This window comes from Centropristis striata, chromosome 6 (genome assembly GCF_030273125.1).
Source record: "Centropristis striata isolate RG_2023a ecotype Rhode Island chromosome 6, C.striata_1.0, whole genome shotgun sequence".
NCBI lineage: Eukaryota > Metazoa > Chordata > Actinopteri > Perciformes > Serranidae > Centropristis > Centropristis striata.
Window position 1 is genome coordinate 8,658,597 of NC_081522.1, and position 27,928 is coordinate 8,686,524.

A 27,928-nucleotide genomic window follows, 5' to 3' on the forward strand; every position below is an offset into this window, starting at 1 on the left:
TAGTCAGAGTTTTGTCTTACACTCTTCTGACTTAGCGAATGTTACACTTTATTATAATTTAAAATGTTTTGTTTTGGTTGATCTGGCAGTCTTGGTCCCCTAAGGACCCCTAGTGGTTTGTTTATGGAAACAAAAAGGAAGCTGTTTGCTTCACAGTCAGTGCGGCTCCGGTGAGAATGAAGAGTTCAGCAGGAGCAGCAGCAGCACGATCACATGTGTTTCTCGAACAAAAGCGAAGAAAATGAGGATTTTTGACAAATAACTTGCCTGAAATCGACGGATTGGGATGTATCCGGATACAAGAGATGGTTTGTTGCCGCTGCACTGATTAAAAACAAGTAACAAACTGAAGCGGAGTGACTGAAACGATGATGAACACAGGTAAGTGGGAGGAAACTCGATAATTGTCACCGCTAAACAGATATATTAGAGATCTTGACGATAGTTTATTTCTCAGAGGCAATACAGATAAGCATCTTTACACAGGGAGACGCAATGCAACAGATGGACTTTAAACTGTAGGACTTTTAGCTGAAGCTAATCTGCAGCCTCCTCTGTCTGTGCTTTTTAATGTGTAGGTTGAAACCATAGACTGTATATAAATACAGCTTGAAAGAGCTAAACAAATAAGTGTATCAAAAGGTTTAAGTTAAAACCATTAGAAAAATCTGTGCGTTTATAGGCCTATGTGTATCTATGGAGCTGTCACTTGATCAGTTTTTCACTATTGCCTTGGTCATAAGAATTCACGATAAGGATATTACAGCGATATCTATAGAAAATGTAATTATAAAATTATCAGTGTGCATTTTGTCTTTTTTTTTTTTTTTAGCAAATTAATTACACTCAAAATAGGAGTGTTGTTAGGTGGAGAGAGAGAGAGTCTGTAACCACAACAAAAGTGTAACAATTACACTTTATGCATAGTAAAAAGGCAACCAGATGAAATGATGCACAAAAATTCTACAGAAATCTAAAAAAAAAAAAAATGGTACTCAATAAAAAAAACAATATTATCATGTGTTTATTATTAACATGATATCAATATTTCAGTAATGAAGTACCACCGTTTTTGCCAATACATTATTCTGCAACACTATTATTAATTGTAAGAGTAAGTGACTGGCAATCATGTGTTTTTTAAAAATTTTAAATATAGCATTTGGGACATACCCCATTCATTTTCCGTCTCAGTCAGTTGTTATTTGTATCCAGAATGTCCCAATCAAAATTCATAAGAATGTTTTTTGCAGACTTATAGATGTGTTTAGAGTTAAACCTGTGCCTTTCTAAATGAGGAAATATGTGCTGAGAGAACAAACAACATCCCTTGCTGTCAGTGTGTTATTGTTTTGTCCACTACAGGAGACTTTACAGACACCAGCTCAGCCAGATGTACCAGTTTGCATGACTTTTTTTCCAGTCCCTGAAACCCCAGACACCATTTCTCTCCCACCTCCCATCTGCTCCTCCTCCTCCTCCTCCTCCTCTGCCTGTTTACATGCACCATTAGCCGGATTACTGTGCTTTTGTGTGGAGTGGCAAGCATAAGCCATGTGATATTTGAACCCCCGGAGAGGTGGTTCAGTACTTTACAGCAGTTTAACACTAAGCTGTCACTAGGTTAGGATCAGTGCGATGGAGCGAAAGAGTGAACTTATTAAGGCAACATCTGTCAGACAACTGAAAAATGCATCAAATATACCATCTGGACATCCAGAATGTACTTTTTTATTGTGTCAGATTAGATCTTTTTGGCGTGTTTTAGATTTTAAGCTGTTTTACAGCCTGTGCTAGAGGCTCTGATTCAGACAAGATCACGTTTTCACAAAATCTTAAGTGCATTTTTTATGTTTTCTCTCCCCAGGCGTCCAAAAGCCACCTGTGGCCCCAAAGCCAAATCTGGCCCAGCTCCAGAGGTCAGGGCTGTCCCCCTCAACCCCCAGAAGAAACCTGTCGATCCCATCTCCTGGCACGGCGAGGAGGGTTAAACCAGTACTGGCCCCCAAACCCTGCCTCTCCAAACTCGCCACTGCTGTGGAATCCAAACCACTTGCTTCAAAGAACATGCTCCAAACATCTGTAACAGATACCCCACGGATCGAAGGTCTTCTTAACTCCCAAAATGGAATACAGCAAGAGAACAAAAAGCCAGATTGGGACTATATTATTCCTATTTGTCTATGCAGCCAGGAAAACTGCTTGTGCATCAGGAACACGTCAGCAAACAAAAAGCTTCCCTCTACGTCTCAAAGTAACATCGGAGGGAAAACAGTGATGAGCACTTCCAGCAATACCCACCTCACAAACTATAAACCTCTTCATGAAACATTTACGTTAGACAGAAATCTCAACACAGACGTCAATATCTCCAGTCCTGATGTGACTGTAAGGTCGTCCCTTCCTCACAGAACATGGAGCGATGAGGTAAATGGTAACATAATCACTCAGAGTGCACCTGGGCGAGGACCAGAGGAAGATGCTCTTGGCTCAGAGCAAATATCTTCTGTGCCCCTGCCTAAACCAGTCCCAGCAGCCTCGAGGAAGCCCATCCCTGTCCCCGTGCCACGGAAACCCAGGATGGCTGTGCTGGCCCGCCAGGAAAAGGTGGAGGAGGAGAGTGGAGAGATTTTAAGTCCAGAAGGGAGGGAAATGGACGTCAAAGAGGTGAAGGTGTCACCAAAGGGGAAAGACAGCTCATCACTGTCTGTCAGTGTACCTGTTAGTAACGAGCAGCCAGTTAATCTGTCTGTGAGGAAAGCTTTCACTCAGCCAGCTCCTCCGCCCAGGAAAAAGCCTCTCCTCTCTGCACCTGAGAAAGCACCAACCTCTGCTCCTCCAAAGGATGTGGAGGAGGAGGACCTGGGCTGGGACACAGGCATCCAGGAGATGGAGGTATCTGTAGACAAGGAGGATGAGGAGGTGGAGAAGGAGGGAGCGCTTGATGAGGAGGCAGTCTACAGCGACTTCACGCATAGTCCTCCTTCTAGCAGTCAACCGGAGCTCAGCCAGCCTCCTGCGGTCCCGGTGGAAGCAGAGCACGGGGTGAAAGTAGCTCCGAAGAAGCCCAAGAGACACAGCAGCCCGATGGCATGGATGCAGAGGAAGGAATCCTCTGAGGAGAAGGAAGAGTGGAAACTAGGAGGTGAGGAGAAAAGGCAGGCCGATTGTGTTATGAAGGAGAGAGTGATGAAGGAGCTGCCTTCGCCTCCAAACGAGAACACGAGCAGGAAACTGTTAACACCTGGAATCACCAAGCCTTCTCGGTCCAGCAAACAGAGAGCCAAGTCGTTTTCCGGTGCTGACCTCCTCCGCTCCGAAGGACAGAAAAGGAACTCTTTCCGGAAACTGCTGGACTTGAAGCTGTCTGTAAAGATGCTCCCAAAGCTGATAGTGAAAGGAGGCCAGAGCCCAGACTGCTCTGCGAATGATAATGAACAAAGTGTGGACCAAGACGGGAGTCAAGACTTTCACGAGTGCCTCAGGGCTCAACGTAAATTCTCCTGCCCACTGATAGGAGTAGAGCAAAGCGTAGATGGAGATGAGTTTTCTGCTGGAGCAGAACAGGAGCTGTACTACGAGAACATGCCGCACTATGAGGAGATACCAGATTACATGAATGTGCATTTAGCACGGTCTCCTCAGGCCTCCACGTCTGAGGCTTCAGCCTGGCAGAGCTCGATGTATAATGATGAGGGCATTTATGAAGAGCAGGAGCCGTATATGTCCTTTGAGAAAAACACTGAACACCAGCAGCGTGAGACGTCAACAGACTATGAGAGGTAGATTATGACGGGTTTCATCTCTGTCTCTTTGTCTAGTTCCTCTCAATACCTCTCATCCTGACCTGTGAATATATTTGGGGATTTCTCTCCCTGTAGGAAAACATCTGATGCTGCTTAAAAACATTCGTCTGTAAAAGATCTAGTTAGCCTCAGAGTGACTGTGTATTATTTGTAAAAAGGGAAGATCACAGGAAAGCACTTCACCTTGAGTCTTTGTTACGGATTCCTGTCAGGGGAGTTGGACGAGTATATGGCACGTGTGCTCAGCCTTTCAGGTGCTGAGTGATGTGGCTTGACCTGATTACTACCAGCCGCGACAGCATGTGGCTGCTGTTGTTTCACATTGTGAGTCTGTGTGTCATCATGGTAAAATGTGGTTCTGTAGCAGCAACTACTACTTAATCATCATCATCATCATAATAGTTGATACAGTCATGAAACTTTACAGGTTTGGAGTTGAGATAAAAATGAAAGCAGAGTTTGAAGACAGGTGTGGTGTGAGCAAGGTTGCTGGAAGTAGGGGTGTGTGATTTGGCATCACAGGTGGTGGGATCCCCATTAAAAGATGATCTGTTCTTTACACTGCACATGCATTTTTAATAATATACTCTTCATGTTGTGTGTATATTTAGTTGATGATCAGTTTTCATGCTGCTGCACTAGTTTTATCTATGGTGGGAGGCATCATGTTTTTGAGTTGTCCTTCCATTCCATTCGCAATATCTCAGGAAAGCCAGGAGGAAATTTCTGCAAAGTTGGCACAAATGTTCACTTGTACTCAAGAATGAACTGATTAGATTTTGGAGGTCAAAGTTCAAGGTTACTGTGACCTCACATCACATGTTTTGGCCATAACTCAAGAATTAGTTTTCAAAAGGTCATGCCAAAGTCTAATGGGATAAAATGATAAAGTGATGACATTTCCAAAAGGTTAAAGGTCAACTTCACTGTGACAACATAATGTTCTGCAAAAACACTTTTCTGTTCATCATTGACGCCATAACCCATTAACAGAAGGGGAGTCATTCGTTCGGATTCTGAATTGGTGACACTAATGGTGGGTGCCCACTTTGAGTCTGTAGTGATTGTATTTATCATCTGTTTTGCCAGGTTGAAGTTGTGTGTGATGCATCCATTTTGTATTTTATTTTGTAGCTTCTTCTTCTGCAGCCACATCCATCTTTGAAACATTGTGTACTGTCATGGATAGATACAGTACAAGTCTGGAGAGAGATGGATATAAACTTGGTTAGTTTATGGAGGCATGCAACATCGAGGCAGTATTTCTACTTTGTTTTTAATTTGAGGCTTAGGGCACTTCTCCAGTGTTATCTAGCCATGCTGGCAGTTTTTGTCCTGTTTGCTCAGGTTTTTGAGAGTTCTTTCATTTAAATGTTTGCCTTCACTCAAATACAATTCCATTTAATTTGTGATGCTTTTGTGAAGCAATGAAAAATTACTTTTTGAAAACAGTCTGTCTTCCCAGAAACCATGTCTATTTAACTTTGCATAAGCTACAGAGTCCACTGTCAACAGTTTTAATTGAAAATCCTTTTTTTAAATCAAAGAAACTACAGCTATAAAACACTTAGGCTTGTGAATAAAGACGCCCGTCTGTTCCTTTACCAGTTAAACTTTAAATGTTGGGAAACCCAATATCTCTCTGTATGGTGAGAGAGTATGTTTTGAGTCTACAGCTCCTTTAAAAGCTTGAATCGGCAGTTTGATGTTTCATTATCTCAGTTAAACTTAGCATGTTTATATTATTGGTAGTAATGTTTGTAATGGTAGCTTTATGCAAAGAACTCATATGGAGCATTATGAATGAGCAGTGAGCAAAAGTCAGTTGGATAAACACGATTACAGTTTGTGTAACTGTACATTAAGCTTCGCACAGCTTATCGTGTCGCCCCTCATTAGCTCAAACTGTTCGACAATCACATGTTAAAAAGACGCCAAACAGCTCACAAACAGAGACTGGTCAGACTTAATGCAACAGCGTGTTAGACCCTCAGACTTGTTGGGTGTGCTGCTCAGCCTTGGTCTGTTTCTTTTTCTGCAGTTTTGTTCAGGGAGGGGCTGCTGTTTCTCATGTGGAGCTCCCTCAGGGAATTGTGGCATTTTAGATATGTAGTTTCTCTCTGGTGCAGTTCCCTTTATATGTTTAAAGCTGTGTGTTATGATAATGTAGTTCCTCTGTTTCTGTTGGACATGGCAGCTTTTGGCCGAACTGGTGTGAGGCATGCAGCTGCAGCCAGGCTGAAGTCATTTGACTGTGTTGATGGTTATCATTAAATGTTTTTTCCGGTTGTGTCAAGTGCCCCCTTTCCTGTGTGCTCTTTGTTTTATGACTCGATCAGGCTCTTGATCAGAGCATGAAATGTTCAAATGCTGCAGTAGCTGAAAAACTCTCTCCCTAAGATTAAGTGCTGACCCAGGTGTTTTTATATCAAACCTCATCTCTTTCCCTCTATGAATAACATCCTCCATCCTGCGTGACATAATAACCTTGTGGCATGTGAATAATGTGTGCTGCATTTCATGTTTTTTAATGAATGACTGCAGCTGCTTCTGTTTGTCCAAAACACTTGTACAGTGGTGTGTTCATGCTCGGGCCTCTGCCTCTATGTATTGTCCTCTGACCCTTACATGCTGCCCCTTCTGACAGAAGCTCTGTCGACGAGGAGGTGACGCCCCTGGATGATGGCCCATCGGATGATGACGTCTTGGTCAACACCACAGAGGACGAGGATGATAGCAGCTCCGTCTCAAGTAAAGGAGACAATGAGCAGCCAGAGGAGACAACGGTGAGAAGCGGACGCTGTTAGATTTATGACTTCAGTCTCTGGAAGTGCTGTTATATTTCCTTGAATCATCTCACAGGATTTGTCCTTCGCAAGGTTTCAGTGATAACATTTTTTTGGTCAAATTGAGAAGAACTTTTCTTCTTTTTGACACTTTTTGTTTGACCTCAGGTATATCAGACTGGAGCCAATACTATTGCTACCTGAATATATAATGATGCACAGTGTGTATTATTATTTATTAAATCTGTGTTTTTGCACATTTTCTTAGGCGCAGAGTGAAAAGAAGAAGAGCAAGATTCACCACATTGCCACAGAAATCATGAGCTCTGAGAGTGTGTAAGAGTCTTAACTTTTCTTTCTTCAAGTGGAGATTTACACATCTACATCTACTCACATCTAGGGGTGTTTAGCCATGGAGATAGTTTTGGTTTTACTTTTCAAGGTTTTGACATTTAAAAAAATGTCAGCAACATTTCATTTTAATAATCAACATGCGTGTCTATCAACAGGTTTCGTAGGGATGGTTTATCTGGTATAAAATGAAACTTACAGTGAGGTTCCTAAAGTACACTCTGCTTCATTGTCTATTTTTCTCTAAATAAGACCATAATTTACAAAAATAAATCAAAGCTGTATTGAAGAAGGCTTGAAACTAGTGATTAAGACCATAAACTCATTAGGAATATGTTTACCGAGGTAATAAATCAAGTGAGAAGTAGGGCCATTTTCTCATAGATTTCAAAGACAATCAGACTTCTTTTTGCAGTCAGTGGAGTCGCCTCCTGCTGGCCATTAGAAAGAATACAGTTTAAAGACACTTCAGCATTAGCTTTACTTTTCTGAGGTCACCACTCTCTCAATCTCAATAGCAAATAAGCAAAAATGATCAGCATGGCTAAACACCAAAATATTTATGAGAACTTACAGGGTTATTTTTGTGCTTTTGGGGAAGCAACTCCTTACTTCTGCTATAACTTTACTCATTCTTTAATTTTCTAGGTTTGTTGATGTCCTGAAGCTGCTTCATGTTGTAAGTACCCTGAAACATCACACTTAACTAACTAATATTATTTCCTTCACATAAAAACAAGCTGATAAAAGAGCAAAGGAACATTTTGTCCGTACTAAAATTATACATCAAAAGACATTTAAAACCACATAAGTGAGAAAAAAACATAGGGAGAGATCATTTAAAAAAATATATTTTATAAGCCAGCCAACCTTAAAACTATTGTAGAGGATTCAGAAACGTGAGTAGCACAACATAAAAACTGAAATATTGAACCCACAATGATATTAGATGTTTTTTCAATTAATTATCATCCTTATGAACACAACATATGAAGTGAGTCAAATGACACACTGCTGAGAAAGTTTTACTACGGCTCTCTATATGTTTTATCTAGCTCTAGTATCTTGTGTGAGCCCACATTCTCCATATGTGTCTGATTATGCTCGCCGTTGGGGCACACCCCATGCAGGATAACTGTGTGTGCAGACCTGACTCCCCTCAGTCTCGACCGCACGGCTCACATTCCTCACGGTTTTCGCCGGTTTTCTGACAGTAACACGACACGTCTGGACTTCAATGGAGACATGTTGTCTCCTTGTGATGTTTTGAGAAATTTAATCTGAAACAGATCCGAGCCACCGAAATGATATGAAGATCTGGTTTCTGAGCTGTATGTGCTTCCCTCAAAATATATATGAGAAACAACATCAGGACAGATTGTAGGGTAACAGAAGTTTTTTTTCTATTGTCAGATCAGATGAACTCTGACCAACTTTTAACCATTACTGTAAAAAAGTATCTATTGTTGAAGCTACTGAGGCGAGGACTTGTTTTTTAAAAGGGGATTTTCTTGAACTTTAAATATAATTCAACTGAGCAAATACAAATAAAAAAAGAATAGATGAATTATTTAATTTTTTATGGAATGTATATAATACTTAAAATACATATTCAACCTATAAAAGTATTATTATTATTACTATTGTTATTATTATTATTATTATTATTATTATTATTATTAATAATAATAATAATAATAAAAATTTCGCAAATACATTATGGCAAAAATGTTGTTTTCCTGTTCTCTTTATTATTTTTGTTTATTTATTTATTTTTTTATGTATTTTTCAATTCTCTGTATTGACTTGAAAACTTATAAATAAAATACAAGTGACAAAATAATAAAATAAAAATAAAAATAAATTGGATTAAAATAAATTGAATCAAATACGTTGTAGTTCATTGCCACAACTTACTGAAAACAACAAAACATATATTCAATATTTTGGGAAATTATGTTTTATATATTCCAGTTAGTCACTCAGCAAAACCAGGTGAAAGTGCACCAGTGTAAAGGAAAAGGCTGTACTGGATTCATAATACAAGATAAGGCTACAATTTTCTTCCACTTTCAATTCCACTTATCTTGTTTTTATAATTGTTAGAAGCCATAATCGTAACTGAAAGTAAAACTCTTTCATTCTCCCAGCCTGATGTTGGATTATCTCAAAGTTAATGCTCTCAACTTGAAAGTTAAAGTCCTTTTTAGTATTTTTGTGCTTCTTTATTTTATTTTATTTTTTTACAAAGGATGAGTGTGAGCAGATGTTTGGAGAGACAAAGGTCTCGAAACAAGATTGTAGTGGGAGTGAGTCATAAACAATGACTCCTCACTGCGCAGAACAGACAGGAAGTTTTTGTGTCTCTGTAGGCTGGAGAGGAATGAGTCCAGTAATGAGGATCAGTCATACCAAGTTCAAAAGAATGTAGAGGTGACTTAGTATTTGTTCTTTCTCCATCTCTACCAGGCACCCAGCCAGCTTTTCACAAACTGATTGATGATAACACAGCATGCCATTTGTTGTGTGTTTTTATCCAAGTTATCATTGGAGCCATATTTTCTGTTAAAGCTCTGTATAGTGTTTCTGTCAGGTGAAAACCTTTTGTCTCCATAATGTTAACTTTCCAGACAAAGAAAGATAAGAAAAGCTTTGATTTATGGCTTGAAGAAAATGTGTTGTTTTGTCTATCCCTCTTGCTTTCAACAGGCTTCATAAAGTTCAAAGAATAATAAAAAAAAACATAGTGTAACCTTTTTGTTTGCATTGAAAACATGAACATCTTTTATAACTGAAGTGTTACATCTTTGTTGTTGTCTGTTTCACTTTTATCAAAATATATTCACTTAATGGTGATTCAGTCGTGCCAGCATTGTAATCTTTACTTATCTCGTGAATCATCCAGATTTTTTCTAATTCCCCGACAAATCCTTTTCCACATGACGCACCTCCTTCACCATCAGGTCACACGTGTTAACCACATCGGCTCTCTGCTGGGTGCTCAGTCTGCTAGCGAGTTTATTTGCCATGTGTCCTCATAAACCACAAAAAAAACTCCACATCATCAGAAAGACAAGCAGAAACAGCAGCCTCAGGCTCTGCTTTTTTAGTCCTGATTCACTGTAATGTGGAAATTCACAAATACTTAATGCAAGTCAGGTGTGTGTGTGTGTAGGTTAGGGGTCAGCAGTATTTTGCTGAACAGGCAATTTAAAAGGCTTTTTTGTTCTTCATTGAAATTCAATAAGACTGATTTACTGTCATATGATGTCAGACGTCAGTTTTTATGAAAATATAAGGGGAACCAGTTTGACATGCTTTTGGGGCTGCATTTGAAAATGCAGGAACTTAGATTCTAGGTTTTCCCCTGAGTGCCTGAGTTCCTGTATTTGACTCTTTTTCTGTCTGACTATCTGACCTCTAGGACTTCCGTGATGCTGCGTCTACGGCGTCTCGTCAGAGTGGGAAGCCTGTGATTGAGGAGCGTCTTCTCAACCAGATTCTGTACTACCTGCCGCAGCTCTACGAACTCAACCAAGACCTGCTCAGAGAGCTGAAGCAGAGAGTGGCCAAATGGTACAGCAAAATCGTAGCCATAGTTCCATTTAATAAAAATAATAATGTGATGTGTTCGTGTATACATATACACAGTGGTGGATCTTTTACTTACAATAAGTTATAAAGTAAGTTATTAGTAATATAAATGTAGTAATACATACTAAAGTCTTAAAACACACTGTTACAAGTAAAAGTCCTGCATGGAAAATCTTACTTAAGTAAAAGTACATTAAGTAAGTATTAGCATCAAAATATACTTAAAGCAGGGTTTTTTTTACAAAGACTTAGAAGTTTGGAAAATTTTAATAACTATGTTTTCAAGGTTAGGAATATACTTAATTTTGAATATATATTCCGTAAAAAAGGCTTGATCTTCAACATAATTTGTTTTTTTCATCGACACAATAACTTATGAAAGGATCGAAACATAATCAGAGTTGAAAAGTTCGGGGGTAGATACCTTGAAAGTGCTTGAAAAGTGATTTAGAAGTATAAAGTTGCATAATATGTAAATACAAAAGTGTACTTAAGTACAGGACTTGAGTAAATATACTTTGTTATACTCCACTACTGCATATGTATATATGTACAGTACTGTGCAAATGTCTTAGGCAGGTGTGAAAAATGTCTAGAAGAATTGATTCTGGTTTGAAGGCAAAGGGTGGTCACACCAAATATTGATTTGATTTAGATTTTTCTTCCACTCACTCACTTTATATTTTGTTAATTGATAAAAATGACCTATTAACATTTCTATTCTTGAAAGCATACTTACTTTAAAGATTTTTTTCCCACAGCTCCCTAAGACTTTTGCACAGTACTGTAAGTATATGTGTGTAATAACAGTGTCTAGTATATCTCATTACACTTTATTCTGTGTGCAGGGACGAGAATGCCCAGCTCGCAGACATTTTCCTAAAGAAAGGGCCCTATCTGAAGATGTATTCTACATACATCCGCGAGTTCGACAAGAATGTGGCTCTACTGGAAGAGCAGACGAAGAAGAACCCGGCGTTCGGTGCAGTGGTACGGGAATTTGAGGTAACGAGGCTTGCTTAACCTGTTTTCTCTGTCTGAGGGGGGAGTGTCCATTTGGCCACTGAGGTTTCATTGTTTCTGCATGTATAGAGGAAGTGGGTTTGTCCGAGAAAATTGTGTAATTTGTGAAATGTTTCATTCTTTTCTTCAAGGCCAGTCCACGCTGTGCCAACTTGGCTCTGAAGCATTACCTCCTGAAGCCTGTTCAGAGGATTCCGCAGTATCAGCTGCTGCTCACGGGTACATCTGTTTATTACATTAGTCACTCATCACGTTCAGTCAGAGTATCGTTAGGTCAAAGTCAAGTCAGTTAAATTTAATAATTACATGTTGGACCAAGCTGTGGTGTCTCATCACTGGCACCATGCTGCCCTCTGGTGTCCAGAAAAACAGATATAGTTTGGAATTTCTGTCTCGCTCCTTCAATCCCCGTATAATAAGATTTTTGAAGTGCAGTCCAAATCAGATTTGGTGACATAACACAAGCTTTAACATGACTGAGCTTAGTGCGACATGAGTCTAATGGATCAGGGTCGGTCCCCTGGGGACCAAAATGTGAAGAATGTTTGTCACGTCACTCTTGTGTAATTGTATTATGTAAGCACCTGCAGACCTTTTTATCCAGGATTTTAATTTCACATTACGTTCCAGGAATGTACTGTACAACACTGACCACTTGTAACCCAGTGTTACAAAGTAGTATTCAGTGTTGGCTCTGACTCATACATGTTTCTCATTGTGTTTCAGACTATCTAAAAAACCTGTCTGAAGTCTCAGATGATTATAAGGACACACAAGGTAAACTGAGGCCCTTTTTACATCTGTATACTGCAAACTCAACTGATTGTATCAGTGGAAAGGAAATATTGTCTGGCATGTATGTGATGTACATCTTTTCACATTTCTATCTTCTCAGCTGCTCTTGTGATAGTGAAAGAGGTGGCCAATCATGCCAACGATATCATGAAACAAGGGGTAAGAACCATTTGGCATTTTCTATTAATGTGTGATAAATGCACCGTATGGGTTACAAATGTCCCTTTTAATCTCCTTTTTCCTCTCAGGACAACTTCCAGAAGCTGATCCAAGTGCAGTGCAGCCTGAACGGCCACCATGAGATAGTCCAACCTGGGCGGGTAAGGCCGAAAAATTTGAAATCTTAGAGTTGTTTTTTATTGCATATAGCTCCAATAAATGTAAAGTCTTTGTAAATTACAACAGCAGATTTTCAAATTCGATTTCAGATTTTTGAACCATGCTTCATTAATCTTGACAGATATATTGTCATTTTAACCAGCCCTATTTGTGTTCAGATACTACATGTTTAAATTTCTATTTTTCTTCTACTTGAAGTGCTTCTAGTGCATGTTGGCTTAAATTTAAACTTCAGAATTCAGACTTGACCTTCAAGGTAGAAGCTGCAAAACAATATCACCTCAGTGTCTTGATTTTATGTTTCAAAATGAACTCACATCATTGTTGTACATTGTTTACACCAATTAAAAAAAACAAACATATGAATGAATTCACAATTTTGTATTGAATGCTGACTGATACTATATTATCAGTTATTCTATTATATTATATACAGTTTAAGCTTCTTGCTGTTGTTTTGAAATCCAGTAATAATCACATTAGCAGAACTACCACTTTATTTTTTTCATCATCCTAATGTTTTTTTAAACCCTTGTTTATGATATACTTCTTTATTTTAGTTCAAGAACCAGACAAAACCTATCATGCTTAAAGATATAAGAAATAACAAACATGACTGGCTGTGATGTGATTATTTTTGTTTCCTCCAGATCTTCCTGAAAGAGGGCATCCTGAAAAAGCTATCCAGGAAGGTCATGCAGCCCAGAATGTTCTTCCTGGTAAAACACCTTGCTCTTCCTTCTCTTATTTCATCCTTGTACAACATAATCATAATACAGCAATGGCTGTTTTGTGAAGCTTAGATTGTGACCAGAAGCAGGTCCCATGCAGATTGTTTCCACCAAACATCCAAGCTTTTTTGTAGTGTATAAGAAATGGACGAAAATGCAATTATATTTTTTGTAATTTCTCCTTTAGTTTAATGATACTTTGCTGTACACCACGCCGGTTCAGTCGGGCCAGTACAAAGTCAACAACATGTTGTCGCTGGCTGGGATGAAGGTGAGAACTTCTCTCCTTTATTTCTTTGCACTCTTCATCTTTTCACATATATATTATTACCCCAGGACATCTTACATGCTGCCACCACAGCTCACAATGAAAATAATTACAGGTTAGCAAACCAAGCCAAGAAGCCTTTCAGAACGAACTGAAGATCGAGAGCGTGGAGCGCTCCTTCATTCTCTCAGCGAGGTAATGATCAGAAACAAAAGATATTTCCTTGAAGTATAAAAGTCTGTGAATACTGTGTAGGTGTGTAGTCAAGCTGTGTTTTCTCTCCACAGCTCTGCCACAGAGCGAGATGAATGGCTTGAGGCTATTTCCACAGCAATCAGTGACTACACCAGGAAGAAGATCAGTTTTATATCTGGCAAGCCTCTAGAAGAGGTAAGAAAGAACTTAAAGTGAACATTATACATTTCCTGTTTGCAGTGAATCAGCCTCTGTTAAAGTCATGATTAAAAAGTCTATTTTATAGTATTTCCAGCAATTTAATTTTGTCTGCTTCTGAATATTATTTCTTAGTTTCTTTTGTTCGAGTTTCTATTTTATAGTGTATGTATGAGTGACGAGAGTTAACTCCTTGTGTTTTTTAATGCTCAGGTAGAGCTGAGGGATTCTGATGATGGAGTTCCTCTGGGTTCCAAAGCCCCGATATGGATCCCTGACCCACGGACCACCATGTGTATGATCTGCACCTGTGAGTTCACCCTGACATGGAGGAGACATCACTGCCGCGCATGTGGAAAGGTAAGGTGACACAAAGTCTCCCATTCAAAAGTTAAATCAGCTTCTGAAATATTAATCAGCAAAAGGAGATCTCCAAAATAAAATGACTTTTAAATTGTACCTGAAAACAGAGTAGCTGATTAAAAACTATTACACGACGTCACTAGGAGAGCAGAGTCCTCCTCAAGGCCAATTTTGCAATCACATGCTCCTGGAATGATGTAATTTCACGTTTCAGAAGGTCATTCTTCTGACTTGGTGTGTTCATTACCTTTAAGTCACAATGTGGCCACATTGCCACGGACACTACAAAGAAGAAGTTAAAACACTTGACAATGAATTTTATTGCTCAGAGCTTTTCCAGTATTTGCATGACAATGAAGAGCAGTGGAAACAGATCTGCTCACGAGCCATGAAATGTGAACAATTTCATTGTCATTGTTCAGACCAAAGGGCACATTTGCGTGAATTTTCCCAACCAGGAACTCAGTTCTACCACCACATGAGTGCAGCAAAAATTGCCCTTTCTTGCAATGTTAACGTCAGTGAAAAATAATCTCAATATCCACCCTGTGATTTGGATACACTATTTAATAAAAGTATAAATAATAATAATGTAATGGGTTCTTCCTCGGCCCATGCTACATTCTACCACCAAGTATGATGGAAATCAGGCTATTTTTTCCATAATCCAAGTCCAAAACATGACCTCCTTAATGGAAGTAAAATGCTGTTGGTAAAAAATTAACACATTTTATGTTTCATCTTCCCATCAGGTGGTGTGTCAGTCTTGCTCCTCCAACAAATACCCCCTTGAATACCTAAAGAACCAGTTAGCAAGAGTTTGTGACCAGTGTTTCCCTGTTCTTCAGCAGCAGAAAAGTAAGTCTTGCTTCCTTCTAACATTTTTTGCAAAACGTTTCAAACAAATCCCCATATTTTTATGCTGCCATCGGCGTAAACATCAGGGTGGATTAAACAGAGGTAATCCACGTATTGTGAGTATGTTCTATGCATTAAACAGCTGCATGTTCTGTGTTCTGCAGGCGAACGAGCCCTCTCTGCCGTATCTCCTGGAAATAGAGCTACTTTTGCTTTCTCCAGGAGGCAGAAGAAGATACCTGCAGCCCTCAAATTGGTGAGTAATGCTGCGTGATGATCAAGATGCATTGTTGATGATAATGATCTCATCAGGTGGGTTTTTGTTTGTTTCAGGTGACAGCAAGCACAGACAACTACTCCATGAGTGGGTATCTGCAGAGGTCAAAGGGCAACAAGAAGCAGGGGAAAAGGCTGTGGTTTGTTATCAAAGACAAGGTTCTGTACACGTACGCTGCAAGTGAGGTAAGATCTCCTACTTGTATCATTGAAAACAGAGTCATTTCAGTCGTTCAGTTTCAGTTAAAACATAGGGAGTTGATTTAATGTCCATCTAACAACTGTTTTTATTGTGTCTTCATGCAGGACGTTGCAGCCTTAGAGAGTCAGCCCCTGTTAGGGTTTATGCTGAAAGTCGATTCATCGCAGAAGTTGCAGTTTAAGCTTTACCACAAAAACACTCTTTACTACATTTTTAAAGCAGAGGATGTCCAAACAGCACAAAGGTACAATATAAGGATGCCTCTTATTGTTGCACATGGTGACAGATATACTAATACTAATAATCTTTTCTTCTTTTTTTTATCAGATGGATCGACTCCTTCAAAGAAGCCACGGTGCTTTAATGTGGGTGTAGCTGTTCAACAAACCTGTTTTTACAAGTTTTACCTCAGTGCTCTCTGAATTCTGCACAAAGCATCTGGAGACACCATATTAGTTGCACTGAAATACAATCCAAATGCATTATCTTATTGCTTTTATCACGCATACTGTAGTTAACCTTTTACATTGTTAGGAATTAGCCATCCTAGTTTTGTGTGTTAACAACGATCTTTTCCACAAGGATTTATGCTGTTTTGTCTGCAATTTTAGAATATAATGCCACAATCATTATGTAGCTCTTTTATTTTTTCCTTGCTACATCTAAATAATTTTTAGTAATTTGCTTGGATCTCTGAAGCATATGGGGGAAAAAGCCTATTGTCAATAGATTTGTAATAATTACTGTCAATAATGTTGATCCATATTTATATAGTATTGTTTAGATGTAAACAGATAATAGAGATCTTTCTTGTTTGGAATAATTACTTAATTTGAGATCCATACAGCTGGCTGTAGAACACACAATGTACACTCTTCATACTTGTGTTAACTTTCACCTTACATTATTAAGCCTTTCTAACCGAGTCTAACTTTGACTTTAAATGTTGTATCAGGGTGATTCACTGTTCACTGTTATATATAATGTACATATCACAGCTGTACATAGGCCATATCCCTCCCACACATATCCTCTGTAAATAAAGACAATTGTAAATGAAATGTAATCAAATTTCCATGAATCTCACTTTTATTATTTAAAATGTCACGAATAAATTTTTGTTTTACTGTGTTTTTTGTCATGTCAACTGTAGGGGGAGCAAATAACTAGGCTGCACATTAATATGGTGGAAAAGTAATAGTCAGCAAACAGGGCAATACATTACTTAAATACTCAGTGTACTGAAACCAAAAAAATGTTTTCAGTACATCACATCCTTTGTGTAAAAAATGGTTTAAATTGCAGACATATCAGCACTGTACAACTGTAGAGTGTTGAATAGTCAGTGAAGAGCAGTAGGTTGGTGTTGTTCACCTACTATATTCTCAGTTTTTATTATCATTCAAAATTAAAAACATTTAACCCTGAATTCATAATATAACACCCAATGATTATTTGATGTAATGCTCCCTGTGAATTACTCCCAAGTAAGTGTGGTACCAGTACCTCAATTTAAGCATAACATTTTTAAGCATTTAAGTGTTTGCTCCGACTAAAATAGGGAAAAGAAAAGTTTTGCACACTTTGGCCCTCTATGCATGCCTTTTGTCAGATGACATTTCATGCCCACACAATCATGTGATTGATGCTCAAAAAAGGCAGTTTCCCCTACTTTCAAGCCTACTTCCAGATCCTCGTTACAACCCGTGGTGTGCATTACTTTTCTATTATTTTAAATTTGCTCTGACAAATGTGACATGCAGAACTATTAATACAATTACTTATTATACACTGGGTGATAGATACGCCATTACCCATGTTACAAAAACTGAAGCTAAGTAACCTTAAAACTACATTTTGACAGGTTGACAGACACACACCAGAGCAAGCGATGGATCCCAGACACTGAACTGCGCATGTGCGTGGATCGTTTTATTGATGAAAAAAGGTCACGAACTCTGACCCTCCCACTATCTGGAACAAACAGTTAAAATATTAATTTATTGAAAACTATACATTGCCTGACCCAACGGCTCTCGGCAGGTAAGAATGTTTCCTAATGTGGACGCATAAAGGTGTTGAAGAAAGAGACAGGACCGGCCACTAGCACAGGAAGGAGGGAGTGTTCAGTCGGTCTGCAGCAGCGGAGCAACCATTACCAGCTAGCCCACAGCTAGCCTACAGCTAGCCTAGCTCGCTAGCACTGACGTACGGAACCCCGCGCTTAAATACTAAAGTCGGCAGGTAGGCAGTAATGTTGTTGTATGTATTCGACTGTATAGTTGCTTCCGTAACCAACGTTACAGGTTAACGTATAGCTATAATATTGTTAACGGACATGCTAGTTAGCCAACAAGCTTAGCCGCGTCAGCTAGCCGTTTTACTGTTAGCTGATGTTAGCTTGTGTGCTAGCGCTGCTAACTAGCCTCCGCAAACTAAGCAGCCATTTAATTAATCGGAGTCTGAGTGTGACAGCGGCACGCTGTAGCGTTAAGACACGAGTTGTCGTGTTCAATTGATTATTGGTGTGGAGGTCCAATGCGAGAATTAATGCGATGTTTGCCCGGTTTGTGAGAACCGAAGTCCCGCGGTGGACTCTGCGGCTCGGCATCATGGGCCTTGAACCCTAGCGTGCTTTAACCCTTCAATGTTGACCTTTCACCCACAGGAAAAGAAATACCTTTATCTTCCGTATCGATTTTAAATAGCTGGCTGTCAAGAGCTTGTTTGGGTTACTACTGCGGGTTTACCGGCCATTCGTTGTCACATTACAGTGATATTAAGCCGCATTTTATAACAAGGCCACCAATAGTACAGTTTCGAGCTAGCGCCGGCTACAGTAGTTAGCATAGGCCAAAGCTGACAAGCAATGCAATAAATCAGATGTCTGTATTTTACCTGTTGATTCATTACAGACAGCTCAAGCTAAATTTGACATCGTGCAGAAATATAACTCACGTTTCGGCCAGAAAAATCTTGCAGCTAAAGGGAGAGGTGATTTTACACTAGCTACTAAACAGAAGGGAAAGGAGTAGTTGTAACGTTAGTTAAGTGTTTTTAAGACGAATTGGCTCTTAGTGGTCATATTATTAACATAGACTGCATGATTATTAACAGCTCTGAACTAAGAAACAGTCTATCCAATTTAAAAATATTTGACTCCGAGCTCTGGGTGCCTCGACACACTTAAATTTATAGTACGTGCTATTTACACATGTGGTAACGGTAAAAGTTTTATGAAATTATTTATCAAGTCTTAATTACATGCAGGGTTCAACTATCTATTAAAGCATGATGGTGGCATTATTGATTCTATTAATGTGTACTGTCAATGTTGTCTGGACGAGATTAATCGTCTGTATCATAGACCTCCACTGTTTCCCAGAACCCTCAAAACATAATTGAGCCCTACTTTTATCACTGGGTGACATGTTCCTGCAGTACCTCACATGTATGCACTGTAGTTTTTTTTGTTTTTGTTTTTTACCCCAATCCCACCTGTACCTCTACAGATCTGCTAAAAAAAGGTCCACAGCAAAAGCACTATTTACTCCTGTTTAATTTTTGCTAAAACCTATTGCGCCCAGCTGTTTTACTTAGTACTTACTTTACTTAAGTACCCAGATTCTGAAAAATGTGATATTTTTATGACCTGTTTTCAAGTAACAGGATAATTTGGAATGTATAAAGAAGTGTCTATCATAAGAAAATGACTAAAGAATAAAGTTAGCCTTATACTCATAGGTATTCTCCTGACCAAATGTTTGCTTTAATAAGATATAAAGTAAAACATATGCTCTCTCTACAGGTGTGCATGCCTCATGGGGCACTGATGTGAAGAACAGTGGAAAAAGGTGCATGCAGTATCAGAATGGATGGACAGACTCAAAGGATTCAACTTGTGTCAGCAGACAGCAACATGGCATTAGGACACAGAATTCAGGTGATGTGACATCCCTTCAAATTCAAAATTCAATTCAAATTCAAAATTGTTGTTAGCTCTTGAAGAATGAGACAGCCCGATGGCTGTAGGAGTGAAGGATCTTTTGAATCTCTCCGTCCTGCAACGGAGAGAGAGGAGCCATCTACTGTTGTTTTTTTGGTCCATAAAGGTTTTGTGTAGCGGATGATTTCAGGATATTTCAGGATGGCCTCGAACATCTTGACAGGTCATCTCTCCACCACCTCCTCCAGTGTGTCCAACCTGGCTCCAACCACAGAACCAGCTTTTTTGACCAGTCTGTCCAACCGCCTTGCATCTCTGTGTCTGATGCTGCCTCCCCAGCAGACTGCAGCATAAAACAACACACTTGCCACAACAGACTGATAAAACATCTGCAGAATCTTACTTCAGATGTCTAGAGATCTGAGCTTCCTTAAGAAAAAGAGGCGGCTCTGCCCCTTTTTGTAAAGAGCGTCTGTGTTTAGGGACCATTCCAACTTATTATCCAGGTATACACCTAGATACTTATAACTAACTACTTATACTTCCACCCCAAGAAAATGCTCTTCTTTTTTAAATGTATGCAAATAAACCGTATTTGCACATTTTTGGCAAAATCACATCCAAGTTTAAAAAGTAGATGATGGTTTAACCCAATACTGTATCATATTTCCACAATTTATATTTTGTAATTTTATTCTTTTATCATTAGCTTAACTTGTCCCACAGTCTTTCTTCATATACAGTCAGCACTCACTCATGTGTTCTTTTTTTGTTTTGTGATAGATTGTAACTGATCAACAGACTGGCCAGAAGATCCAGATCGTCACAGCACTTGAGCCATCTTCCCCTGGAAAGCAGCAGTATATCCTTGCAAATGCTGACTACTCTCCTGGTGGGAAGGTGATCCTAGCCAAGCAGGAAGGCTCACCCAACAAGGTCATCCTCACCTCTCCAGACGGCTCTGGGGTTAACCAGCTGTTGTTTGCCTCTCCTGATCTGGCTGGGCAGCAGATTCAGGTATTGCCAGAGGACATTAGTGTGTTCTTCAGCTTGTTGCGATAAACAAGTTACTGATAGGTCCTGTGACTGAAACATTAACATGTTTTGTCCGTCTAAACTTATTGCAGTGTTTGCTGTATTAAATTATCCCATTATCTCGGGTTGTTTTTCAGTTTGTGACTGACGGGTCGGACCAGTCCATTGGGAAGCCAGTTGTGGAGTATTGCGTTGTCTGTGGGGACAAGGCCTCAGGTAGGAATTGAGTTTAATTTGCCTTAACATTATTCTTTTTTAGTGACACACTTGAGAAAGCATTTGCCAACCTGACCCTGTTTTCTGTTTCTTCTCTTAGGGCGTCATTACGGAGCTGTCAGCTGTGAGGGCTGCAAGGGCTTCTTCAAACGCAGCATTAGAAAGAACCTAGTGTACACATGCAGAGGCTCTGGAGAGTGTGCCATCAACAAGCTCCACCGAAATCGCTGCCAGTACTGTCGACTGCAGCGCTGCATAGCTCTGGGCATGAAACAAGATTGTAAGAGAGTGTAATATTCCACTTGTACAGTTGTGGCCATGTCATTTAGGAGTCGAGTAGATAAGGTCTGATGTCTTTTTTTTGTCTTTAGCGGTACAGTGTGAGAGGAAGCCTGTTGAAGTGACAACCAGAGAGAAATCTGTCAACTGTGCAGCCTCCACTGAGAAAATTTACATCCGCAAAAACCTGTGTAGCCCTCTAGCTGCCACACCCACTTTTGTGACGGACAAGGAAACTGCCAGGTACAGCCACTTTACAAAATAGAATATTTGTATAAAAACATTGTTCATTTATTATAACTCAATGGCAGTCTGAGACTGTGGGCCTCCCCTCAGACAAAGCATGGAGAAAGGCGTGCCCTCACCTTAGTAACTCTGTTTGTGCATGCCTATGGAATCATGATTATGTTATTTAATCCCATAGTTACTTAACAGTTGAGCCAAGATAGCCTTATAATGCTGTTTGACATAACTTCAGATTATACCAAATGCAGTACAACAGTGTATAACAGTCTTTCCTAAGGCATTTCTTAGTTTCTGACTCTGGGAATGTGGGAACAACAGTCAAATTTCCCTGAAACTACTCCTTAAACCAAGTCATACATGTTTTAGGCTTTTTCATATGAGTTCCTTAACAAATGTAATAACTAGTGTGATATTTTTTCACTTCCATTCACTGAGACTCCCCTGAAACAGCTGGGAGCTCCCCTGAATAGTCCTGCCTCCCATATTGAAAACCTCTGCTCTGTGGGCTCCTATTGGACTCCATATTGGAAGTTATTTCAATTGTTTTGTCCTCACCATTTACATATATGACAGAGAAAGAAAACTAGAAACACCTCTCAACATAATGCATTCCACTACAACACCAGCCCTTACTGCAGCCTCAAAAATTACCTTAGCGTAACATGTCTCTTGGACATATTGTCCTTAAATGAACAATATAAGATTAAGAAAGATGGGATTTGTTGCATTGGAGTAGATTTGATTAAATTAGATTGTACACATGTAACTAATAAACTGAGTTTGAGTAATGTCTTAATTATACCACATGGTTCAGAATTACATAATGCAATGAGAGACGTTTTTCCTCTACCTTCAGGTCTACCAGTTTGCTGGAGTCAAGCATGTTGCTGAACATCCAACAACCCTTCTCCAAGCTGGAAAACACCATCTTGATTCCAACATCCCCTGACAAGGTAACGCTGACACAGTCAAGTGACAGCACACTGAACTGAAGTATGACATGTCATGTCTAGCTATTGTGAAATATAATGGCCTCTAACAACATATGGGTTTTAAATACATCAGATTGATAACTTGTAATTAGGAAAGTAATAATTGCTTTGTTATTAAATATGCATGTGTCTAAATATCTGTGTAATGTGGACCAATTCTGTTTTAAATTTTCTTTCTTGAAGTAGTTCAGTGATGAGCACAAATGTTTTGTTGACTGGAGCACTGCTAACAAATTTAAAGGTGTGTGTTTATGAAACATAGTTGATAATGACAGCTACCCATTCCACAGGATGACCCATCGCAAGGTGACCTCGGCACGCTGGCAAATGTAGTGACGTCCCTTGCCCACCTCAACAAGGCCAGGGAGGCAAGTGACGGCGGCAGTGACCTGATGGGAGTTGAAACCCTTAGCAACGGGGACAGCTCGATGACAGACATCCAAGGAGACGAGCAAACTGCAAGTGATATCACTCGGTGAGAGAGATGCCGTAAAGAATCAAGAGGCTTTGATACTAACCAACAGTTGTTTCTAGATACGTTGATACGTATACAGGAGATAGACAGGACAAGGAGACCCAGGGGCTGTTATTTTCTGTTTGTCACAAAGCTTTAATATAATTTCCTGCAGGGCCATGTGGTTTCTGACTAAGCTCTTAAGGGCTTAATTAGATTCACCCATAGTCAATCAAAATGAACCATATGTCAAGGGTGCAGTACAGTGCTGCTTTGAGTTTTATCCTATATTTTTCTCTTTCTGTGTAAGCTAGTTAGCAATGTATTAGATCAGGAGTGTTGACTCATTTTAATTCATGACACATGTAGCCCAATTTGATCTCAAGTGGGCCACACCAGTAAAACATTGCATATTAACCTTACAATAACAGCACATCCAGTACCCCCCCTCCCCCCCTCTATTGTAATGAAGTTGCACTTCTTTATGATTTGAACAAGTTGTAGAGATCTAGACATCGTTTTTATTTTTCATATATTTCCGCTCCAGCATTAGCCTGGGTATACCCAGACTGCCTTGCGCGCTCGAATTTGATTTCGAACCTCCAGCCAGTCTGGAAACGAGGCGATTATCTTAGCCCTGTTTTAGGGATCCAATCACAGAGCGGGGAGGGACGGTGAGACGATGACGCGTACTACTCGGCACTTGGAAGCTTTCCGGATCCAACATGGCTGCTGCGGACGCGAAGCTCTCTTTAGCTGTAGATGGTGTTTTAAATAGTTTAGAGCGAAAGTTGAAAGGCGAAAGGTCTCTCGGCAGCTCCGCTGTCCCCCGGCTCGTAGCGAGATCACCGGTAGCGGGGCTATTAGCGCCGCACGGGCGGTTTCTGCGGCTCGTTGCGCCGAGCCGGTGAGACCGCCGGTCACCGCCGGTGATCTCGCTCCGAGCCGGGGGACAGCGGAGCCCCCAGAGACCCGCAGCAGCTTGTTTATTGCCCATAAAATCAGTGGATGTGTGTGGCTGAATGACATGAGGGGGAATAAAGCGTGAAAATAAATAATCTTGCAGAAAGCGAGAACTGGAGAAGCAAAGCAGCAAACAACACTCTCACAGACACACACACAACAAACATCCATCTCTGTTGCTCTACTACGTCATCTGGTATAACTGATCTGATTGGCTAAGAGCTACCTACAGACGCTTTGATAGACATTCTAAGCGTCCAATAAACGGCTCCGGAGGATCGTAAACCACACCTCCTCTACGGAGAAATGCATTGCAGGTGTCCAGACCTAATCTCCAATGAGATTTGGTCTGGTGTTAGCCAGGCTACTCCAGCATAGTAATGCTGCCATCACCACGCCACCTAATGTGAATGGTGTTGAGAATGCAGGTTTAATTAATTACTAATTGATTATTAACTTTTGACACTTTTATTTCGCAAAAGTAAATTCCTGTGGGCCGTATTGGACTCTCATATTTGACAGCCTTGTATTAGATAAACTCAAAATGTGGATCTTTTAATGTTAATTTGATCTGTGTGTATGTTTCTTATGATTAGAGCTTTTGACACCCTGGCCAAAGTCCTTCACCCTGGTGATGGCTCAGCAGGAGATTCCTTGGAGGCCACAATGCAGCTGATGTCAGGAGATCAGTCAGGTCCTGTGGTGGAGCTGGAGGGGCCTATTCTCTCTGACAGCCATATCCCTTTCAAGGTAAAAGTCCAGCAACTGACCTTTCCCCTTCAAGAAGTTATCCAATTGAGATTTTACTGAGTTGCACATTTGTTTAAACACTGTCATTTTTCCCCTCTTCACTCTATAATGGGCTCCTACAGCTTATGATGCCTTTGCCTGTGCCAGAGTACCTCAATGTCAACTACATCTGTGAGTCAGCTTCACGGCTACTTTTTCTCTCTATGCACTGGGCACGCTCCATCCCTGCCTTTCAAACCCTTGGGTAAGCTTTTGTCATAAGATTTTTAATTGTTTCATAACACCTTTTTTAAATATCAGCATTGGACTGTGCCATTACATTTAAATTATGAAATAACAATTAAGTGTGTTTTTCCTTATGTGGCCAAGAGTTCTCTGTAGTAAAATGAAATTAATCTTATTCTATTTATTTTGCAGTGGTCAAGACAATGACATTAACTTAATGAAAGCCTGCTGGAACGAGCTGTTCGCCCTGGGTCTGGCACAGTGTTCCAATGTTATGAATGTTGGTACAATCCTAAGTGCCATTATCAACCATCTGCAGACCAGCTTACAGGAAGGTATGAGGGCTCTGCAGTTTATTCCCTGAAATGTTCAGAAGCCAAAACAATGTTTATGTTGTGCAGTGTGATGCTAATATGGGGAACATGGGTTAATCCCATGCCGACTTTGAGATCTGTAATGTTTATTTTTGGGGGGCACAGTTTGTCTTGCATATCCAAATAAACTATACCTTTTTCTTTTCTTTTATCTCCTACAGATAAGCTGTCACCAGATCGAGTGAAACTAGTAATGGAGCACATTTGGAGGATGCAAGAGTTCTGTAACAGCATGACCAAACTGACCCCTGACTCTTATGAATACGCCTACCTCAAAGCCATCGTTCTCTTTAGTCCTGGTGCGTAGACAACTGGCCGGTGTGCAAAATGAAAATTACATTTTTAAGTTCTTGTTAGAGCAGAATCAAAAGTTGCACATATGGCCAAATGTGCATGGACCCTTGTATGACTCTGTGCATGTGCTGTTTTTGTATCAGATCACCCAGGCATAGATAATACCCCACAGATCGAGCGGTTTCAGGAGAAGGCCTACATGGAGCTGCAGGACTATGTAACCCGGACCTACCCTGAAGACTCTTACCGGTCAGTAGGCTTTACCTGTGTATTAAATAGTGACCGCTCACTGACAGGAAGGGGATGATTAGAGAAGTAGTAATAGAGAATTGCTCCATATTTAGTGAGTCAGATTTGTGATGGTATCATAGATGTACTTGCTACAGTGCACATGTTCAAATTTGATGTCTCATTTCCCCCTCATTGCTCTCAGGTTATCCAAGCTGTTGCTGCGTCTCCCTGCCCTCCGGCTGATCAGTGCAGCTGTCACTGAGGAGCTGTTCTTCGCCGGGCTCATCGGAAATGTGCAGATCGACAGCATCATCCCTTACATCCTCAAGATGGAGTCCACCGATTATAATAGCCAGGCGGTCTCTGGGGTCTGACACGCTGTGTCATTTGTAATTGCAGCATTGGACTTGGAAAACTGGACAGCCGGCCAATCTGAGTGCTCCACAGACCGATCACCAAGTGGTCACAACATACTGTATTTATGACACAGCGTCCTATGGGAATTCTTACCTTGCTCCTACTTCTACTACTCCTCAGTCAGTAGAGCACAAAGAGGAATGAATAAAATGAACTCCAGTGGCGAGTGAGCCTGCCAATATCTGCCCATTCAGGAACGAACCCTTGAAACCTGCATAGTAGATTGCGCTTTTTATTGTACATAGTATTTTATGCTTCATCGCCTCCAAGCCTTTCCTTTTTCTGCCGATCTTGTTTCTACTTTGAAGGAATCAGGTTTGTTTTCCACTGCTTTCTGACATGGTCATGCATTTTTTTATTTTCTAATGATTACGAGGAAAAAAATTGTCATAATGTGAATTGATTTGTGAGGTGTTGTTATCTCAAAAGGTTATAACCTTTTTATTTCATATTTGTTTGCCAATCCAAAGGATCAGGCAACATCACTTGTCAAATAATTGACATCATGAAGTTGTTGTTGTGTATATAGATTTGTATATAGAATGCTCCAAGAAGGCTAAAATGGGCAGCACTTGGTAATAAATGAATTCCATCTTTTGGACAAAATGATCTGGATGGAAATGGTCAAGACATTTGAAAATAAAAACACCTTCTCCTAATATTTGTCTCTCTAAATTCTTCATGATATGCAATGTTGATATATGATATGTACTGTTGTACAAGAATGAAGTGTAGCTTCTCATACTCTGAATTTTGTTTGTATGTCAGTATTTTGGACAAGCTGACCCCCAAATTGCCAAAAGTATGATGTGTTGGACCTGTGCCCAGTCATCTCTATAAACTGGGAGTTCAACAGCTTGGATGAAGAGATTCCTTTTTTGCCTCACTTATCAAAAAAGACAAATGGCAAGCTGAAAGTATTGATGTAATGATATCCAAAATTGAACAGAATGTAATCAATTCTATAAACAATGTATTGGCATTTCAGGTTCAATGTTGCCAAAAGTTAAAAAAAAATGTAATCCAAGTCAGTAAATCTTGAGACCAATGTATATGAAAGGTAGAAAATTAATTTAAACTAATCTCTAAATACAAGTCTAATCTTCAAAATACAGAGTTTGAAGGCACAAAGCATATCTTCTGTTCGATGTCAGATATTTGTGAGTTCAAACACGATTTGCCTCTTGGTGGTATCTTTTCAGAAGAAAAATTCCTCTTGTATGTTTATTATACGTGCATTTTGGTAAAACCAGAGTTTTTCTCTCTTATTTAAAAAGGCAGTAGTGTATCATGCATGATATCCATAAAATACACTTGCATAGTTTTTGCCATCATTGTTAAGAGTTCAAAGACCTCAACGGAGTATGAAAAGCCTTAAACATTCTTTAGTTGACTAGTATTCCAAGCTAATCAACCTTCGACCTTTGCCAATCAAAGACCCTTTCTTAAAAAGAGTAGATCATTGTGTTATTGGTAGACAACATTTGAAATAACATGGTATCAGTTAAATGAACAATATTCCACAGTTAGACTGTTGCTTGCTTGTGTTTATCAGCCCACTGTGTAGATCCATGTTCACAGATTAACTGGACAACTTTGCAGAGTAAAACCTGTCACAGCTCTTTGTTCCAGACTTGAGTTCAAATAAATGAAAAACTAGTAACCATGCTTTCTGGAACTTGCCCCTTTCTATGAACACAGCAGATTGTTTACATGTTCCT

At 39.8% G+C, this 27,928-nt stretch overlaps 2 protein-coding genes across 3 annotated transcripts; both read left to right on the forward strand.

Annotated features, from left to right (window-relative positions):
- The first annotated feature begins 98 nt into the window (after positions 1 to 98).
- LOC131973427 (FYVE, RhoGEF and PH domain-containing protein 6-like) lies at positions 99 to 16,438 on the forward strand. Its single transcript, XM_059335422.1, has 21 exons — positions 99 to 381; positions 1,868 to 3,782; positions 6,454 to 6,592; positions 6,861 to 6,928; positions 7,592 to 7,622; positions 10,368 to 10,519; positions 11,386 to 11,542; positions 11,692 to 11,779; positions 12,287 to 12,337; positions 12,456 to 12,514; positions 12,604 to 12,675; positions 13,345 to 13,413; positions 13,613 to 13,696; positions 13,809 to 13,888; positions 13,981 to 14,083; positions 14,300 to 14,446; positions 15,202 to 15,307; positions 15,472 to 15,563; positions 15,641 to 15,769; positions 15,890 to 16,029; positions 16,113 to 16,438. The coding sequence occupies exons 1-21, from the start codon at positions 369 to 371 to the stop codon at positions 16,147 to 16,149; spliced, it is 3,732 nt and encodes a 1,243-aa protein (XP_059191405.1). The 5' UTR covers positions 99 to 368; the 3' UTR covers positions 16,150 to 16,438.
- A 1,110-nt stretch (positions 16,439 to 17,548) lies between these two features.
- nr2c1 (nuclear receptor subfamily 2, group C, member 1) lies at positions 17,549 to 27,870 on the forward strand. Of its 2 annotated transcripts, none has more exons than XM_059335425.1 (14): positions 17,549 to 17,828; positions 19,594 to 19,728; positions 20,515 to 20,748; positions 20,904 to 20,982; positions 21,083 to 21,262; positions 21,354 to 21,504; positions 22,364 to 22,460; positions 22,790 to 22,974; positions 24,513 to 24,666; positions 24,789 to 24,910; positions 25,084 to 25,226; positions 25,427 to 25,564; positions 25,703 to 25,808; positions 25,993 to 27,870. In XM_059335425.1, the coding sequence occupies exons 2-14, from the start codon at positions 19,657 to 19,659 to the stop codon at positions 26,162 to 26,164; spliced, it is 1,833 nt and encodes a 610-aa protein (XP_059191408.1). In that variant the 5' UTR covers positions 17,549 to 17,828; positions 19,594 to 19,656; the 3' UTR covers positions 26,165 to 27,870. The 2 variants fall into 2 exon arrangements, with proteins under 2 accessions (XP_059191408.1, XP_059191406.1); XM_059335423.1 differs by lacking the exon at positions 17,549 to 17,828 and adding an exon at positions 17,880 to 18,029.
- The last annotated feature ends 58 nt before the right edge of the window (positions 27,871 to 27,928 follow it).